This window comes from Scyliorhinus canicula, chromosome 7, assembly GCF_902713615.1.
Source record: "Scyliorhinus canicula chromosome 7, sScyCan1.1, whole genome shotgun sequence".
Taxonomy (NCBI): Eukaryota; Metazoa; Chordata; class Chondrichthyes; order Carcharhiniformes; family Scyliorhinidae; genus Scyliorhinus; species Scyliorhinus canicula.
In genome coordinates this window covers 156,639,782-156,659,180 of record NC_052152.1, presented here as the reverse complement: position 1 = coordinate 156,659,180, position 19,399 = coordinate 156,639,782, and the positions used below count along the sequence as shown (strand labels likewise).

At 47.9% G+C, this 19,399-nt stretch overlaps 1 protein-coding gene across 2 annotated transcripts in view; it reads right to left on the bottom strand.

The window, feature by feature from the left end:
- The window catches only part of LOC119969467 (probable phospholipid-transporting ATPase IIA), a 280,025-nt gene that overhangs the window by 121,261 nt on the left and 139,365 nt on the right, over positions 1-19,399 (bottom strand). For both annotated transcript variants that reach the window (XM_038803124.1, XM_038803125.1), the window contains one exon: positions 18,988-19,200. In XM_038803124.1, the coding sequence (XP_038659052.1) occupies positions 18,988-19,200 (213 nt within the window). The remainder of the gene's footprint in view (positions 1-18,987; positions 19,201-19,399) is intronic.

Here is a 19,399-nt window from a genome sequence, read left to right as displayed (position 1 = left end):
TTAGAGTTGACTTTATTTACAAACAATAAAAGAACGAATAAAAATAGCGAAATGGCACAGCTGCCTATTTGGCTAAATAGCCTGGTATTAAAGTAATCACTTTGCACAGTTGCACAGTCAGTGCTAAGCACAACCAAGTACATTCTGAATCCGGATGGGACTGGACAGGCAAGATGCGGGAAGAATGTTCCCGATGTTTGGGACATCCAGAACTAGGAGTCACAACCTATGAATGATGGGTAAGCCATTCCGGACTGAGCTGAGGAATAACTTCTCTCAGACAGTTGTGAACTTGTGGAATTCTCTATCACAGAAAACTGTTGGGGGCAGTTTGCTGGATATATTCAAGAGGGAGCTGGAAGTGGCCCCTGCGGTAAAGGGATCAAAGGATATGGATAAACAGCGGGGGTGGGATACTTAATTCGCATGAACAGCCATGATCATATTCAATAGTGTGCAGGCTTGAAGGGCCGAATGGCCTACCCCATACTTATTTTCTGTTTCTATGTCTATGTTTCTATGAATCAAAGGCCCCAATTACACGTTGAGGGCTTGTTCCCCACATCCCAGCATATACTTTAGGGTGAGCCTGCCTCTACGCAGCCAGCTCACACCACTTTCATTTTTCAGATGAAACGCCTTTATTTAGCATGAGGCGGGGCTTCTTTCTGATGTTTTGGGTAAGCTGGGAATGCGAGGACTACGTTTACTGCAGCAGTGAGAGAGACAGGCTTCCAACACTTGAAGAAATGCAACTCGATTTTATTGAACTCTTAACTATCATACATACTGTAACTGTGGGTTGACACGATGCTGAGTTGACTGGAGACCTGAGGCGGCTAACCTGACCAGACTATCTTACTAGCACATGGTGTAAGTTCTAGTTGTTTCTCATGGACTCTGACTGTCTCAGAGGCTGGATCCCAAGAGAGCGGGAAAATTAGTGCCCTCTGGCTTTATAGTGGTCGTGTCCTGTCTGGTGATTGGCTGTTGTGTTCTGTATGTTCATTGGTCATCCTGTGTGTCAATCACTACCTGTCTGTGCATCATCATATACCTGTGTGTATATTATGACACCTTCCATCTAAAGGAGCAAGTCCCACCTCAAGAAGGTACTGGCCAGAGTCAGCAGCTCTACATACTGGCAACTTCAGCAGGAGCAGTGACTTTTTTTTTAGAAAATATTTTATTGAAGCATTTGTAATTTTCACAGTTTAATACATTAACATCTCTTAAACAACTACGCAGGCCGACGCATGTAAAGAAAGAAAAAAAAAACAACCTACTGAACAACACCACCGACTCCCCCCGCCCTATTCCTGAGCTGACGTAAACTATATTATATAACTATATATATATAAACTATATATATGGGCAGCACGGTAGCATGGTGGTTAGCATAAATGCTTCACAGCTCCAGGGTCCCAGGTTCGGTTCCCGGCTGGGTCACTGTCTGTGTGGAGTCTGCACGTCCTCCCCGTGTGTGCGTGGGTTTCCTCCGGGTGCTCCGGTTTCCTCCCACAGTCCAAAGATGTGTGGGTTAGGTGGATTGGCCGTGCTAGATTGCCCGTGGTGTCCTAAAAAGTAAGGTTAAGGGGGGGGTTGTTGGGTTACGGGTGTAGGGTGGATACGTGGGTTTGAGTAGGGTGATCATTGCTCGGCACAACATCGAGGGCCGAAGGGCCTGTTCTGTGCTGTACTGTTCTATGTTCTATGTTCTCTGTCCCATTGTAACATTATCACGCCTCCTGTTTTCCTCCCCCCCCCACTTTCTCTCCTCCCACCCCCCTCACTGCTGACGTTCAATTTTTCTTGAAGTAGTCTATGAACGGCTGCCATCTCAAGGCGAACTCTTGAATTGATCCTCTCAAAGCGAATTTAATTTTCTCCAGACTGAGAAACCCTGCCATAACGCTGATCCACACTCCTGACTTTGGGGGCTCCGGGTCCCTACATCCCAGCAAAATCTGTCTACAGGCCACCGGGGAGGAGAAGACCAGAACATCGGCCTCTCCACCCCCCCCCCCCCCCCCCCCCCCCGGCTTCTGGATCTTCCAATACCCCAAATATTGCCAATTCTGGACTCGGAGTTACCCTTCCTTCCAGGACCTCTGACATAACGTCCGCAAATCCCTGCCAGAACCCCCTCAATTTCGGACATGCCCAGAACATATGAACATGGTTTGCCGGGCTAACCCCACACCGCCCACATCTGTCCTCCACCTCCTCAAAGAACCTGCTCATCTGGGCTACCGTCATGTGGGCCCTGAGGACATAGACATAGACATAGAAAAATACAGCTCAGAACAGGCCCTTCGGCCCACGACGTTGTGCCGAACCTTTGTCCCAGATTAAGAACAAATTAATCTACACCCCATCATTCTCCGTAATCCATGTACTTATCCAATAGCCACTAGAAGGTCCCTAATGTTTCCGACTCAACAACTTCCACAGGCAGTGCATTCCATGCCCCACTACTCTCTGGGTAAAGAACCTACCTCTGACATCCCCCCTATATCTTCCACCATTCACCTGAAATTTATGTCCCCTTGTAATGGTTTGTTCCACCCGGGGAAAAAGTCTCTGACTGTCTACTCTATCTATTCCCCTGATCATTTTATAAACCTCTATCAATTCGCCCCTCATCCTTCTCCGTTCTAATAAGAAAAGGCCGAGCACCCTCAACCTTTCCTCGTAAGTCTTACTCTCCATTCCAGGCAACATCCTGGTAAATCTCCTTTGCACCTTTTCCAATGCTTCCACATCCTTCCTAAAATGAGGTGACCAGAACTGCACACAGTACTCCAAATGTGGCCTTACCAAGGTTTTGTACAGCTGCATCATCACCTCACGGCTCTTAAATTCAATCCCTCCGCTAATGAACGCTAGCACGCCACAGGCCTTCTTCACAGCTCTATCCACTTGAGTGGCAACTTTCGAAGATCTATGAACATACACCACAAGATCTCTCTGCTCCTCCACATTGCCAAGAACCATACCGTTAACCCGGTATTCCACATTCATATTTGTCCTTCCAAAATGGACAACCTCACACTTTTCAGGGTTAAACTCCATCTGCCACTTCTCAGCCTAGCTCTGCATCCTATCTATGTCTCTTTGCAGCCGACAACAGCCCTTCTAACTATCCACAACCCCACCAATCTTCGTATCGTCTGCAAATTTACTGACCCACCCTTCAACTCTCTCATCCAAGTCATTAATGAAAATCACAAACAGCAGAGGACCCAGAACTGATCCCTGCGGTACACCACTGGTAACTGGGCTCCAGGCTGAATATTTGCCATCCACCACCATTCTCTGACTTCTATCGGTTAGCCAGTTTGTTATCCAACTGACCAAATTTCCCACTACCCCATGCCTCCTTACTTTCTGCATAAGCCTACCATGGGGAACCTTATCAAATGCCTTACTAAAATCCATGTACACCACATCCACTGCTTTACCTTCATCCAGTGCTTGGTCACCTCCTCAAAGAATTCAATAAGACTTGTGAGGCAAGACTTACCCCTCAAAAATCCGTGCTGACTGTCCCTAATCAAGCAGTGTCTTTCCAGATGCTCAGAAATTCTATCCCTCAGTACACTTTTCATTACTTTGCCTATCACCGAAGTATGACTAACTGGCCTGTAATTCCCAGGCCAGAATAGGGTTATCCCTATTCCCTTTTTTGAACAGGGGCACGACATTTGCCACTCTCCAATCATAGATCATAGAATTTACAGTGCAGAAGGAGGCCATTCGGCCCATCGAGTCTGCACCGGCTCCTGGAAAGAGCACCCTACCCAAGGTTAACACCTCCACCCTATCCCCATAACCCAGTAACCCCACCCAACACTAAGGGCAATTTTGGACACTAAAGGCAATTTTATCATGTCCAATCCACCTAACTTGCACATCTTTGGACTGTGGGAGGAAACCGGAGCACCCGGAGGAAACCCACGCACACACGGGGAGGATGTGCAGACGCCGCACAGACAGTAACCCAAGCCGGAATCGAACCTGGGACCCTGGAGCTGTGAAGCGATTGTGCTTTCCACAATGCTACCGTGCTGCCCATTCCCTGGTACCACCCCTGTTGACAGTGAGGACGAAAAGATCATTGCCAACGGCTCTGCAATTTCATCTCTTGCTTCCCATAGTATCCTTGGATATATACCGTCAGGCCCGGGGAACTTGTCTATCCTCAAGTTTTTCAAAATGCCCAACACATCTTCCTTCCTAACAAGTATCTCCTCAAGCTTACCAGTCTGTTTCACACTGTCCTCTCCAACAATATGGCCCCTCTCATTCGTAAATACTGAAGCAAAGTACTCGTTCAAGACCTCTCCTATCTCTTCTGACTCAATACACAATCTCCCGCTACTGTCCTTGATCGGACCCACCCTCGCTCTAGTCATTCTCATATTTCTCACATATGTGTAAAAGGCCTTGGGGTTTTTCTTGATCCTACCCGCCAAAGATTTTTCATGCCCTCTCTTAGCTCTCCTAATCCCTTTCTTCAGTTCCCTCCTGGCTATCTTGTATCCCTCAAGTGCCCTGTCTGAACATTGTTTCCTGAGCCTTACATAAGTATCCTTCTTCCTCTTAACAAGACATTCAACCGCTCTTGTCAACCATGGTTCCCTCACTCGACCATCTCTTCCCTGCTGACAGGGACATAAATATCAAGGACACGTAGTATCTGTTCCTTGAACAAGTTCCACATTTCAATTGTGTCCTTCCCTGACAGCCTATATTCCCAACTTATGCACTTCAGTTCTTCTCTGACAGCATCATATTTACCCTTCCCCCAATTGTAAACCTTGCCCTGTTGCACGCACCTATCCATCCACGAAAGTGAAAGTCACAGAATTGTGGTCACTATCTCCAAAATGCTCCCCCACTACCAAATTATCACTTGCCCTGGTTCATTACCAAGTACCAAATCCAATATGGCCTTCCCTCTGGTCGGACAATCTACATACTGTGTTAGAAAAGCTTCCTGGACACACTGCACAAACACCACCCCATCCAAACTATTTGATATAAAGAGTTTCCACTCGATATTTGGGAAGTTGAAGTCACCCATGACTACTACCCTGTGACTTCTGCACCTTTCCAAAATCTGTTTCTCCACATCTCTGCTGCTATTGGGGGGCCTATAGAAAACTCCCAACAAGGTGACTGCTCCTTTCCTATTTCTGACTTCAACCCTTACTACCTCAGCAGGCAGATCCTCCTCGAACTGGCTTTCTGCAGCTGTTATACTATCTCTAATTAATAATGCAACCCCCACCTCTTTTACCACCCTCCCTAATCTTATTGAAACATCCATAACCAGGAACCTCCAACAACCATTTCTGCCCCTCTTCTATCCAAGTTTCCATGATGGCCATCACATTGTAGTCCCAAGTACCGATCCATGCCTTAAGTTCACCCACCTTATTCCTGATGCTTCTTGCCTTGAAGTATACACACTTCAACCCATCTCCTTGCCTGCAAGTACTCTCCTTTGTCAGTGTTACCTTCCCCACTGCCTCACTACACGCTTTGACATCCTGAACATTGGCTACCTTAGTTGCTGGACGACAAGTCCGGTTCCCATTCCCCTGCCAAATTAGTTTAAACCCTCCCAAAGAGTACTAGAAAACCTCCCCCCCAGGATATTGGTACCCCTCTGGTTCGGATGCAACCAGTCCTGCTTGTACAGGTCCCACCTTCCCCAGAATGCGCTCCAATTATCCAAATACCTGAAGCCCTCCCTCCTACACCATTCCTGCAGCCACGTGTTCAACTTAACTCTCTCCCTATTCCTAGCCTCGCTATCACGTGGCACCGGCAAGAAACCAGAGATGACAACTCTGTCTGTCCTGGCTTTTAACTTCCAGCCTCTCTCCCTAAACTCGTTTATTACATCCACACCCCTTTTCCTACCTACGTCGTTGGTACCAATGTGCACCACAACTTCTGTCTGCTCCCCTCCCCCTTAAGGATCCTGAAGACACGATCCAAGACATCCCTGGCCCTGGCATCCGGGAGGCAACATACCTTCCGGGAGTCTCGCTTGCGACCACAGAATCTCCTATCTATTCCCCTAACCACTGAGTCTCCTATCACTATTGCTTTTCTATTCTCCCCCTTCCCTTCTGAGCCCCAGAGCCAGACTCAGTGAGAGAGATCTGGCCGCTAGGGCCTTCCCCCGGTAGGTCATCCCCCCCAACAGCATCCAAAACGGTATACTTGTTTTGAAGGGGAACGGCCACGAGGGATCCCTGCACTGTTTCCCCGTTCGTTTTCTTTCCCCTGACTGTAACCCACCTACTCTTGTCCTGTACCTTGGGTGTGGCTACCTACCTGTAACTCTTCTCTCTTACCCCCTCCGAAGTTCATCCAGCTCCAGCTCCATTTCCCTAACACGGTCTCTGAGGAGCTGGAGTTGGGTGCACTTCCCGCAGGTATAGTCAGCGGGGACACTGGTGGTATCCCTCACCACCCACATCCTACAGGAGGAGCATGCAACTGCCCGAGCCTCCATTCCCTCTTACCTTACAGAATACAGCTGCACTGTGGACCAACTGGAACTCCACCCTCAGACTCTGCTCCCAGTCAGCTGTACTCTCTGTAAACTCCCGGCTCCCTTCACGCTCTTTGAGGAAATGCAGGAAATGAAATGAAAAGGAGCACCTTACTGCCCCCTCACCTAACTCCCTCAGTCACCAAACTCTCACTAGAGCACTCAAATGCACCCAAATCCAGCACTCCCTCAGTCACCAAACTCTCACTAGAGCACTCAAATGCACCCAAATTCAGCACTCCCTCAGTCACCAAACTCTCAGTATAGCACTCAAATGCAAATTCAGCACTCAGTGCAAACAATGTCTGCACTGTAAACAATGTCTGCACTGTAACTAACTCAGATTTATACTGTGGCTCTAGCCTCTGAAAACTGGCCTAATCCAATTAACTAATTAACAAGTTCCAGCTGCAGGTAGTTACAAGTAGAACCTTTGTTTAAAGCTGATTGAAAATTCACCTTCTTCTCAACCAAACAGCAACTTTTAAGTTAATTAACTAAATAAAAGAAAGACTAGACTTTAGATAAAAATAAACCCTTAATATCCCTCAGTCACCAAACTCTCACTATAGCACTCAAATGCATCGAAATTCAGCACTCAGTGCAAGCAAAGACCACCTTGAACTGGATCAAGCTGAGTCTGGCACACAACGAGGATGAATTGACTCTCTTCAGGGCTTTTTCCTACAGCTCAAATTCTACCTCTCCACCCAGCTCCTCTTCCCAGTTCCTCTTCACCTCCCTGATAGGGGCCCCTTCCCACTCCATCAATCCTTGTAAGAGTCAACTCCGAGACCCTTCCCTCTCCAACCTCTGTTTTTGACATCACCTTATCTTGTAACCCCCTCAGGGGAAGTGAGGGAAACCAGGAACCGGCCTCCGGACAAAATACCGTACTCGGCAGGTACCGAAACCCATTCCTGCCCGGCAGCTCAAACTCCTCCTCTAATGCCTCCAAGGTCGGGAAACCCTCCTGAATGAATAGGTCCCCAAATCTCTTAATACCTGCCCACCGCCATCCCTTATAGCCCCCATCCAGCCCACCTGGGGCAAACCGGTGATTGTTACATATTGATGACCACACTGATGCCGCCCTCTAATCTCATGTGCTGCCTCTAAGGGCTGCCACCACTTCAGGGCTCGTAACAGTATCGAGCAAGCGAAAATGGCAGGGGCGCCATCAGTAAGGCCTCCAAACACGTACTCTTACAGGATGCCGCTTCCACTCACTCCTACACCGACGCATCACCCACTACCCACTTCCTGACCATCGATATGTTGGGCGCCGAGTAATAGTTAATAAAGCTCAGGAGGGCCAAGCCCCCTCTCCGTGACCCCATTCCAGGAATGCCTTCTTTACTCTCGGAATTTTACCCGCCCACACAAAGCCCAATATCGGCGCGTTCATTTTCCTGAAAAAAAGCCTTTGGGATAAAAATCAGAAGACATTGAAAAAAGATCAGTCTCAGAAGGACCGTCATCTTTACCGTCTGGACCACCCCGCCAGCGTCAGTGGGAGCATGTCCCATCTGCGAAAATCCCTTTTCATTTGATCCACCTCTTTGCCCAGATTTAACAATGAAGCTGTACCCACTCCTCAGCCACTTGAATCTCCAGATATCTAAAACCCCTCTCAACCACTCTGAACGGCAACACCCTCAGTCTCCTTTCCTGCCCCTGTGCCTGGATCACGAACATCTCACTCTTTCCCATATTTAACTTGTAACCTGAAAATCGTCCAAATTCTCCCAGTATCTCCATGAATTCGGCCATCCCCCCCACTGGGTCTGTGGCATAGAGCAACAAATTGTCCGCATATAGAGAGACTCTGTGCTCCACCCCACCCCCCTCACTATCCCCCGCCAGGCATTTGATGATCCAAGGGCCATTGCCAAGGGCTCTATGGCAAGGGCAAACAATAATAGGGAGAGCGGCCATCCCTGTCTTGTCCCCCTGCAGAGACTAAAATACACTGACCAGACTCGGTTAGTTCTTACATTTGCCACCGGAGCCGGACATAACAGCCGGACCCAATCCACAAATCCCTGTCTGAACCCAAACCTGCCTAAAATGTCCCATAGGTACTTCTATTCCACACGGTCGAAAGCCTTCTCCATGTCCATGGCTACTACCACCTCAACATCGTGCACCTCCGCTGGCATCATTATAACATTAAGAAGCCATCTAATTTTGGACGTCAGGTGTCTGCCCTTCACAAATCCCATCTGATCTTCCCCGATTACCTCCAGGACGCAATCCTCTATTCAAGTGGCCAAGATCTTTGCCAGCAATTTAGCATCAACGTTCAGCAGGGAAATTGGCCTGTTCGATCCACAGTTCTCCAGGTCCTTATCTCACTTCAGAATGAGAAAAATTGATGCCTGTGATATAGTTGGGGTTAGTACTCCCAGCTCCCGAGATTCGTTAAAAGCCTTAACCAGGAGCGGCCCCAGTAACCCAGAGAATTTTTTATAAAATTCCACTGGGAATCCATTAGGTCCCGGGGCCTTACCGGATTGCATCGTCCCCGGCCCAACTATCACCTCCCTGAGCCAAATTGGGCTCCCCAGGCCTTCCACCAGCTCCTCATCTACCTTTGGGAACTATAGCCTCTCTAGGAATTGATTCATACCTCCTCCCCGGCTGGGGGTTCCGACTCATATAATCGACTATAAAATTCATGGAACACGTCAAAAACTGCCCCTGGGTCTATCACTATCTTCCCTCTCATATCCTTTACTTTCCCTATTTCTCTCGCCGCCCCCTGCTTCCTCAGCTGATGTGCCATCATGCTGCTAGCTTTCTCCCCATATTCATGCATTGCCCCTTTTGCCCTCCTCAGCTGTCCCTCCACCTTACCTGTGGAAAGGAGTCCAAATTCCATTTTTAGTTTCTGACGCTCCCCCAGGAGACTCCCTCATTCGGAGACTCCGCATACCTCCTGTCCACATATAAGATTTCTCCTACCAATCTGTCCAGCTCCGCCTGCTCAGTTTTCTCCCTATGGGCTAGAATAGAAATAAATTCCCTTCTGATAATTGCCTTCAATGCTTCCCAAACCACTCCCACTGCAGTCTCTCCCGTATCATTATTTTTAATGTACTCCTGGATGGCCTCTCTCACTCGCTCACAAATCTTATCGTCCGCTAGCAGCCCGGAATCTAAAATCCACTGTGGGCGCTGAGACTTTCCCGTGCTTTCCCGTAGGGCTACCCAATGTGGCACGTGGTCTGACACCACAATTGCTGAGTATTGTGTCCTCCACCCCCGCAAACAGTGTTTTATGCAGTACAAAGAAATCTATCCTGGAGTATACCTTGTGCACATGGGAGTAAAATGAATATTCCTTGCTCCTTGGCCTCCCAAATCTCCACGGATCCACCGGAAAATGAAAGTTTAAAACCCTTAAGACTATGCATGGCGAGTTCGAGGACAAACCTCTTATTTTTTTCAAAGGATGCAGTGAGAACTTAAATCATCAGCTGAAGTCCTTAGCAGAAATATAACATTGAATGACAAAGCACGTGAGATCGTGAGGACCAAGCAGACTCCCCTGTCGCATTAAAGGTAAACGTAAATGGCGTGTTGCGAAGGTTGGCCGGCATTGGTCAGAAAGATCAGCCGGCGTGGATCGCAAAGGCCAGCCGGCGTGAATTGCAACGGCCAGCCGGCGTGGATCGCGAAGGTCGGCGGTTGGTTAAAGTGGGCCTTGAGGGAAAAAGTTTGAAAAAAACACTATGCTATATATTCCCTGTAAATCAGTTTATATGAAATTACCCTGATATTTTAATGAAGGAACATTTTAACCCTTGTGAAACTGGCAGGTGTTTGCTTATCACAACAGACCAAGAACAATGATGATATAGTTTTTAAACTGCATAAATAACCATAGAAGGCTGGAAAGTGCACCACACAGTTCGATTATTTTTGTTTTTCTTTCCAAAGGTACAAACAACTTGCATTTGTATATTGTCATGATATGCACTCATGCACATAATGAGATATAAATAGGCAGTGACAGACACCCAGTACAGCCAATCAACATACAAGACAGAACACAACCAATCACCAGGCAGAACACTAGAAGGTGGTCTCCCACTATAAAACACACGAGGTATCAACACTCTGCCTCTTTCCACTGGTGACAACTGTAGTGACAGTCAGGGTGTATATATCAGTTAGCACCTTCTACACGTGGCTCAGAGCTAATCTGGTCTAGTTAGTTACAGCAAGCATGCTTAGATTAGTGGAGTTTCAAACCCACAGCGAACTGCGTGTACTGCTTAGCAAGTTCAATAAAGCGTATTGAACTGACATCACAGAGTCTACTTTCAAGTACAACTACATCCAGTTGCAGTCCGTGTTACCCCAGGGTGAATAACACAACATATATTATCTTTAATATTTATACAAAGACCCAAATGGAAATTTCATTCGCAAATTGAAACACAGGCATATATGCTGAGCCATTGAGGGAAACATCAGAAGGGCTGAGTGAAAGCCTAGTGGATATGAGGGTTTGGAGAAAGCAGTTTTCAAAACAAAAATGTAGAGCAATTGATAGGGAGGTGAAGGATTTTAGAAAAAGGAGTCTCACAGTCTGAAGTCTGATACTAAGGCATAACAACTAGCAATGTAACAAAAGTATTGTGGCGAGGGTGAGGTCGGGTCACAAAATGCCAGAATTAGGCAGTTTTGTAGACCAAATTTTTACGTATAATACACTGGGGTACAAAGAATAAGTAGGTTATCGAGGACAGGGATAACTGATGAGCCAGAATTAATTTGACGGAGGATATGAGTGGCTGCATTTTGGCAATTTGAGGTTCCTGCAGGGTGCTGGAGGAAAGACCAGACAACAGTGCGCTGAAATAAATGTGTCTACCATTGACAAAAAATTGCCAAACCTTTCAACAGCAGAGGCAGCAGAAACACCAACCTGAAGCTCAGCTAGAACTTTGCTTTTCTGTCACCAGCTGACTTATATTTAAAAATAAATATCTATTAAAGCAGGACTCCTTTGCTAACCCTGTCACACCAAAGAGGTGAAAATTTCATCGTGACAGGGGACATAAACGCCTATTGATGCAAAATAAGAATAGAATAAATTACATTTTCTTTTTTAAATCAACACAGGAGGACACTCGGCTAAATTTGTCCATGCCAATCAGTTCATCTGTGAATCCTTTTTGTTACGTAAATGTAGAGAACCCAATTATTTTTTTCCCAGTTAAGGGGCAATTTAGCATGGCCAATTCACCTACCCTGCACATCTTTTTGGGTATTGGGGGTGAGACGGGGAGAATGTGCAAACTCAACACGGACAGTGACCCAGGGCCAGGATTGAACCCAGGTCCTCAGCACTGTATGACATCAGTGATAACCACTACACCACAGTGCCGCCACATCTGTGAATCCTGCAACAGATTTTTAGATTCCCTGTGCTCCATAACATGGTGTGGATTTCAAATATACATAGCTAAATCAAATTAAACTCATTTTTAACTGCAGGACTCAAAATGAGACGGCCTGTGGCTTATATATTTTCAGTAATAGCTTCATTTGTCCTTGGAGCTAGTTTTCATGATAGCAGTTAGCAGGAAGAATGCAGACTTCATTGTTGGCTCAGTGAATTTATCCAATGAATATTTGAGTCATAGAATGCAGAAAGGTCAGAGGATTGATCTCCAGATTCTGCTGTGCTAAGATACCTTTATGCTGTGCAGGTACTATTTGATGTTGGGGACATACAAGACCAAACAGGAAGCAAAATGTAAAATTGCCAGTAGTTGCTGAAACAAGTTGGTGGGAACTCTCATTTTATCAAGTCTCAGTGACACTAGCGCAATATAAAGGCACCTTCATCTCACCTGAAGTAAGTAAGTCACCTCAGTGTCCCAGATTGGGATAGGGAAAGTCAACATGGGTTCTCGTTTATTGCCATAATCCAACAACCAGGGCTGCGAGGATGTGATTCCAACAAGCTTCAGTGTTCACCGCCATCAAACAGCTGCCTTATTCACTGTACGACTCATAGCCATTTGGGAAGTGGAGGGTGGGGGTTGTTGGAGGGATATTGTGAAAAACGAGAATAGTGCTCCTCCTAGTTCCCAGTGGTCTGCTCAATCTCTATTCTGGTACCAGGCCCGTACCAGCCTCCCCGAACAGGCGCCGGAATGTGGCGACTAGGGCCTTTTCACAGTAACTTCATTGAAGCCTACTTGTGACAATAAGCGATTTTCATTTCATTTTCATATTCATTAGGGCAGCAGGGTAGCATGGTGGTTAGCATAAATGCTTCACAGCTCCAGGGTCCCAGGTTCGATTCCCGGCTGGGTCACTGTCTGTGTGGAGTCTGCACGTCCTCCCCCTGTGTGCGTGGGTTTCCTCCGGGTGCTCCGGTTTCCTCCCACAGTCCAAAGATGTGCGGGTTAGGTGGATTGGCCATGCTAAATTGCCCGTAGCGTCCTAATGAAAGTAAGGTTAAGGGGGGTGTTGTTGGGTTATGGGTATAGGGTGGATACGTGGGTTTGAGTAGGGTGATCATGGCTCGGCACAACATTGAGGGCCGAAGGGCCTGTTCTGTGCTGTAATTTTCTATCTCTTCTCTCTCTCCTAGGACTTACCGAGGGGACTACCGCAAACAAGGAAAACAATAAGTATTGATTCTGGCCATAGAGATGCATCATCAGCAACTCACTAAGATTATTACATTAATGTCTGGCCTTCTAGCTTGGGCACAGAACATGTGTGCCATCGTTTACGCACCCGAAAATGGACCATAGCAAGATACTTCCCCCAGAGCTCTGTGTGTGCTACTATCAGCAGAATTTATCGCAATTGCTTCAAACCTTTTTTTACCTGAAGCATGCTTATTAAAAACCAGGTCATGGTCTATTTTTGGGGGGATATATGTCTTGGACTATGTCCCTGGATGATCCTAACTGGAGTTTTGCGATGAGCAGCAGAGTAAATTGTAGACAATCCTCGTTTGACCATGGTGATTGGAGTGGGCTGGGATAGGGCCCAGCTTGCAGTGGTGTTGTTGCTGGTGAGCAGGCCTTCACCTCGGCAGTGCTGTGTGCATCGGGATGATGGCTGCCATTGAGAATATTGTTCAGGTTGAGGATCTTGGCTCCGTGTTACAGCTCTTGGGAGCTCACTTTGGGTAATTGCGAGGTATCCATGGGAGAATGGTGGAGGCACGGGAGAGAATCCTTGTATTCGATAGAGCACTTTCCTGGTGAGGGGCTGCCTTTGATTCATTGAGATCCTGGGAGGTAGGGGCCATACAACGAGTGTCTGTGAGCCAGATCCTTGGCGAGAATTGGGAGGCGATTTAATAATCTTGAACGTATCAGGTTTGAAGGAGCACTATGTATCCGGTCTTCGAGGTCTGGGATCAATTAGGTCACTGGTCCGATATTACCCTGTTCCCTGTTCTCGATGCTTGTCGCAAAGGGTTATTGGTGGTTGATCATGTCGAGTCAGCCTCTCTCTCTCTCTCTCTCCCCCCCCCCCCCCCCCCCCCCCCCCCCCAGTGGATCGCGTGACCTTTGGGCAGTGGCATGGTGGAACTGAAGGCGCTTCATTCGTTGGTATCCTTCAGAGATCCTTGGGTGTGTTCGATGATGTTGTCATTGCTTTGCCTTTTCAAGTAACATTGATGATGCTACTATCCTGCAATTCTGTTGCTGATTATTTGTTGTTGTCTTTTCTCCTGCAAGGGTGTGCGAGGTGTGAGCACGTGGGCCAGAGTCGCCTGTTATCCTGTTCTAGCAAAAAGCCATTTTAAGTCAATTATGTGAAATGTTGTCTGTGCACAGTGTTACTCCTTTTTTTTATTATGTGATGTAATTCTTGTGGTTATGGGAAGGGAGTGCTTTTTTGACACCCTTTTCTTGTTTATAATGAAGATGTGTGGAGTCACAGCAGGTGGTTGGTTGATGTTGAGTTGGATAGTAGGCTTAGTTAAGTCCTCACTGAGATTGAGGATAGACCCCCCCCCCGAAATTAGAGCTAACCTTATCGGATTGTTTTTTTTGTTGTTTTGAATTTAAGAATCCGTATTTGTCTCCTTCGATGGCACAGGCAGATTATGTATATTGAGGAGGATTGGGTTCCTTCTTACTTTTCTCAATTTCTGGCTCTTTAGAGCTATTACAAAATGAGGAATTGAGTGGCAGTGCAGCTGAGGTTTGTTTGGTTAATCCTTGACTGATTTGTTGAAGAGAGAGGCTGTTTGGGATGCCTTTACATTGTTGGAGCCCTTCCCGCGTGTGGAGGTAGGTTTGATGGGGGAGTTAGGCGCCCTCCTCCAAGTGGTCTTATATTGTGATTTTCTGTGTGTTCTCGTTGTGGTTGGGTTTTCCAACATGGAGGCAATGGCTGTGCCTCTGTTGAAGCAATGCTGTTGTTTCCCTTAATATCTGACTTGTTATGGCGTGCATTGTGGGACAATGGCTAATATTCCTCGGGTAGCTCGGGCATTCTTCACATAGGGTTTTTTTTTTCTTTTTCTCTTCATCTGGGTGAGCAGTGTGCTGTTATGAATCATGATCCGGTCTGATGGTCTATCGGACGTTCCCCATATAGTGCAGAGGTGTTGACAGCACTGATCATAATCCAAACATGTTGTTGCTGGTTCTCTCTGTATAAATGTGTGGAATGATGTTGGTTCTGTACCAGGCCTGAGACTGGGGTTTAGAGACACCCTTTTAGAACTGGGATTCTCACATATTTTCATAGTGTATGTTTCTTTTTTTTAGGGGTAGGTATAAAGAATCCATGATTGGTTCCTGCATGGCTGCAGGTGGATCCGGTATCTGAAGAGAGGAGGTTGTGGTGTGTCATTGGTGCCTCTAGCACTGCAGGAGTGGAAGAAGATATATATATCCGTGCATGTCCGAAAATGGAGTAAAATATTTACCCTGAACCCTCGTGACAATTGCAAGTATTCACTGCGTGGGAAGGCGTGCACCATTTTACCATGTTTTCATGGCCTCATCCTGTTTCCCCCTTGTTCTCTGGTTGGGCTTATAGAGACAATGGGCGAATTCTCCGTTTGAGAGACTAAGTGCTGACGCCAGGACTGCATCGCGAGTGTTCAACATGGACGAAAACGGTGCCAGTCCCAGGGCGATTCAGGTCGCGTTGACGGGCTACCACCTGTGTCAAGTAGAACTATACTAAAGTGAGAAATATACTTTTTTTTAAAAAACAAGGTCACCTCTGGACACTTAAACCCACAGCTCATTACTGTCTATTATTCTCATTTTTATAGTATTAGTGATAAGTTGAATTTTAGCCTGGTTATAAATAGTAACTAAATAGGCTTTGCCAGGTTTATGTCAGGCTGCACGGTGGCGCAGTGGGTTAGCCCTGCAGCTTCACGCCGCCGAGGTCCCAGGTTCAATCCCGGCTCTGGGTCACTGTCCGTGTGGAGTTTGCACATTCTCCCCGTCTTTGCGTGGGTTTCGCCCCCACAACTCAAAGATGTGCAGGCGAGGTGGATTGGCCATGCTAAATTGCCCCTTAATTGGAATAAAATGAATTGGGTACACTAAAAAAATGTTTAATGTCTTGTGGATGACAGAATAAATCACAAATGCTGGTCTATTCCCAGAATTGAATATTTCAAACTGGCTGACAGAGCAATATGATATTATCGGTCCATATTGTTTAAAACTAAAATTGTTTTTTTTTTCATCTTTTCATAAAAATCACCTTCCTACTCTGTGTATTCTTTAACCAATATGACCATATATAAATAACATTTGATTCTGGGCAGCATGCTGGTGCAGCGGTTAGCACTGCTGCTTCACAGCGCCGAAGACCCAGGTTCGATCCTGGCCCAGGGTCACTGTCTGTGTGGAGTTTGCACATTCTCCCGTGTCTGTGTGGGTTTCACCCCCACAACCCAAAAATGTGCAGGGTAGGTGGATTGGCCACGCTAAATTGCCCCTTAATAAAAAAATATATAAATTATAAAAAACATTTGATTAGAAAAAAGATAACAATGTCAATAAGGACGCCATTTTCATCAGGACGTCATTGACACAAGGTGCCTGCACGGGTTTCCTCTGGGTGCTCCAGTTTCCTCCCACAAGTCCCAAAAGACGTGTTGTTGGATAATTTGGACATTCTAAATTCTTCCTCCATGTACCCAAACAGGCGCCGGACTGTGGCGACTAGGGGCTTTACACAGTAACTTCATTGCAGTGTTAATGTAAGCCTACTTGTATAAATAAAGATTATTATTATTAGGAGATTAATAGGCAGAGATGTTACACTGAATCAGAATATACCTGTAGCTTTGGAGGAAAGAGTTCTTATTTAAAACATGTAAATGTGCGGATCTCATTCTAATATTTAAAGCCCAACACAAATTGATGGTTCATATAAAATACTTCTGTGGTTACAGCAACCTACCAGAGTTCAATGTAAGCATCCTGCAAAGCAATCCTAATGGCTGGCTGGTAAATCAATGCATGGATATGAATCATGAGATCATCACACAATCTGGATTATTTTCCCGAGCCAGGACCAGCCCAGCTTTAGCACTAGCATATGCTCATCTGGGGTGAAATTCTCCGACCCCACGCAGGGTCGGAGAATCGCCCGGGGCCGCCGAAAATCCCACCCCCGCCATGGCAGAAATTCTCCTCCACCCGGGAATTGGCGGGGTCCGGAATCGCGCCACGTCAAGCGGCGAGCCCCCTGCGGCGATTCTCCGGCCCGCGATGGGCCGAAGTCCCGCTGCTGGGAGGCCTCTCCCGCCGCCGAGGTTTGAACCATCTCTGGTGGCGGCGGGATCGGAGGCGCGAGCGGGCCCCCGGGGTCCTGGGGGGGGGGGCGCGGAGCAATCGGACCCCGGGGGGTGACCCCACGGTGGCTAGGCCCGCGATCGGGGCCCACCGATCGGCGGGCGGACCAGTGCCGTGGGAGCACTTTTTCTCTTCCGCCACCGCCACGGTGTGGTGGAAGAGAATCCCCCAGCGCACATGCGCCGGTGGTGACCGGCAGCTGTCGCTGACGTCATCACCGGCGCATGCGCGAACCGGCGAAGGCCTTTCGGCCAGCCCTGGTGCCGGGCGTCAAAGGCCGTTGGTGCCGGTTTTGGCGCCATGTCGGGACCCCCCCCCCCCCCCCCCCCCCCCGCCGGGACAAGAATGGACGTTGTGATAAATGGAATAAATTTGCATTGATACTGTCGGAAGTTGAGATTCTGGCATCACTTGGGACGGTGTAACAGGAACAGCACATAATTCGGGGCCCCATGATCCAATACTGGGTGGTGAAATTTCAAAAACATTTCCTTCCAAAGAATAGATATCTGGGGCGGGATTCTCCCCTACCCGGCTGGGCGGGGGGTCCCGGCGTAGTGGAGTCGCGCCAACCACTCCGGCGTCGGGCCTCCCAAAGGTGCGGAACTCTCCACACCTTTGGTGGCTAGGCCCACGCTGGAGCGGTTGGCACCACGCCGACTGGCGCCAAAACCGGCACCAACGGCCTTTGACACCCGCCGCCCGGCGCCGGGGCTGGCCGAAAGGCCTTCTCCGCTTCGCACATGCGCCGGTGGTGACGTCAGCGGCTGCTGCCGCTGACGTCACCACCACCACATGCGTGCTGGGGAATTCTCTTCCACCTCCGCCATGGTGTAGGCCGTGGCGGCGGCGGAAGAGAAAGAGTGCCCCCACAGCACTGGCCTGCCCGCCGATCGGTGGGCCCCGATCGCAGGCCTGGCCACCGTGGGGGCACATCCCAGGGTCCGATCGCCCCGCGCCTCCCCCCAGGACCCACTCGCGCCTCTGATCCCGCCGCCACCAGAGGTGGTTCAAACCTCGGCGGCGGGAGAGGCCTCCCAGCGGCGGGAATCGCGGGCCGGAGAATCGCCGCAGGGGGCTCGCTGCTCGACGTGGCGCGATTCCCGCCCTCGCCAATTCCCGGGTGGCTGAGAATTTCTGCCACGGCGGGGGCAGATTTACGGCGGCTCCGGGCGATTCTCCGACCCTGCGTGGGCACAAATTTGGAGGAGGAGAAGCAACATCAACTTGAGCTGCTCTTACACACCATGAAGCCGTCAGACCCTACACAATGGGTCTCCTTATTACAACTTAAGGGGTGTCATTCTGTACATCCCAGCAATAGTAAAACATAACAAATTGTTGTTATTCTAGTCGGTAGAATTATGGGCTTCTACTTTATACCACTTTGTGACAAAAATTTATGAAATGTATGAGTCCCAGAACTAACAAGCTCAGCACCTGAAGGTGAAGGACATAATCAAACAAACTTAAAAAAAAAAATAATAAAAGGTTAAACCCAATTACTGCAAGTGGAATTGGATCTCATGTTGAAGGACATTTGCTGGAGAAGGAAGTTACGCTTGAGGGTAGATGAGAAGGACTAACCTCATCTGGACTGGCTGCTTGGTAAACCCGACATGCGTCCTCATAGTTTTGCTCAGCTTCAGCTTGGTCAGTTGAGTCCGGCCCATGAGACTCGTAGACGGGTGTGACGTTGTGGCACAGTGCGATTGCCTTCACCGCTTCGTGAACCCGAACATTGACGGTTTTACGTATTTTCGGAGTTGTTGAGGGGGGCTTATCCTGTGAAGCCGGTGGCTGGGAAACAAGAGAATCCAACATTAATTTAGTATATGCATTGTAAACGCCATCACTTGCAAATGCCATGATTTGTAGACGCCATAATTGAGAGGGTGTAGAGAACAATGCAAATAATGTAGAAGCTGTTTAGAATTTGAAGCTAACAACAGCATTGGTTATCTCCATACCAAGTTAGGCTAGTCTGAATGATACAATC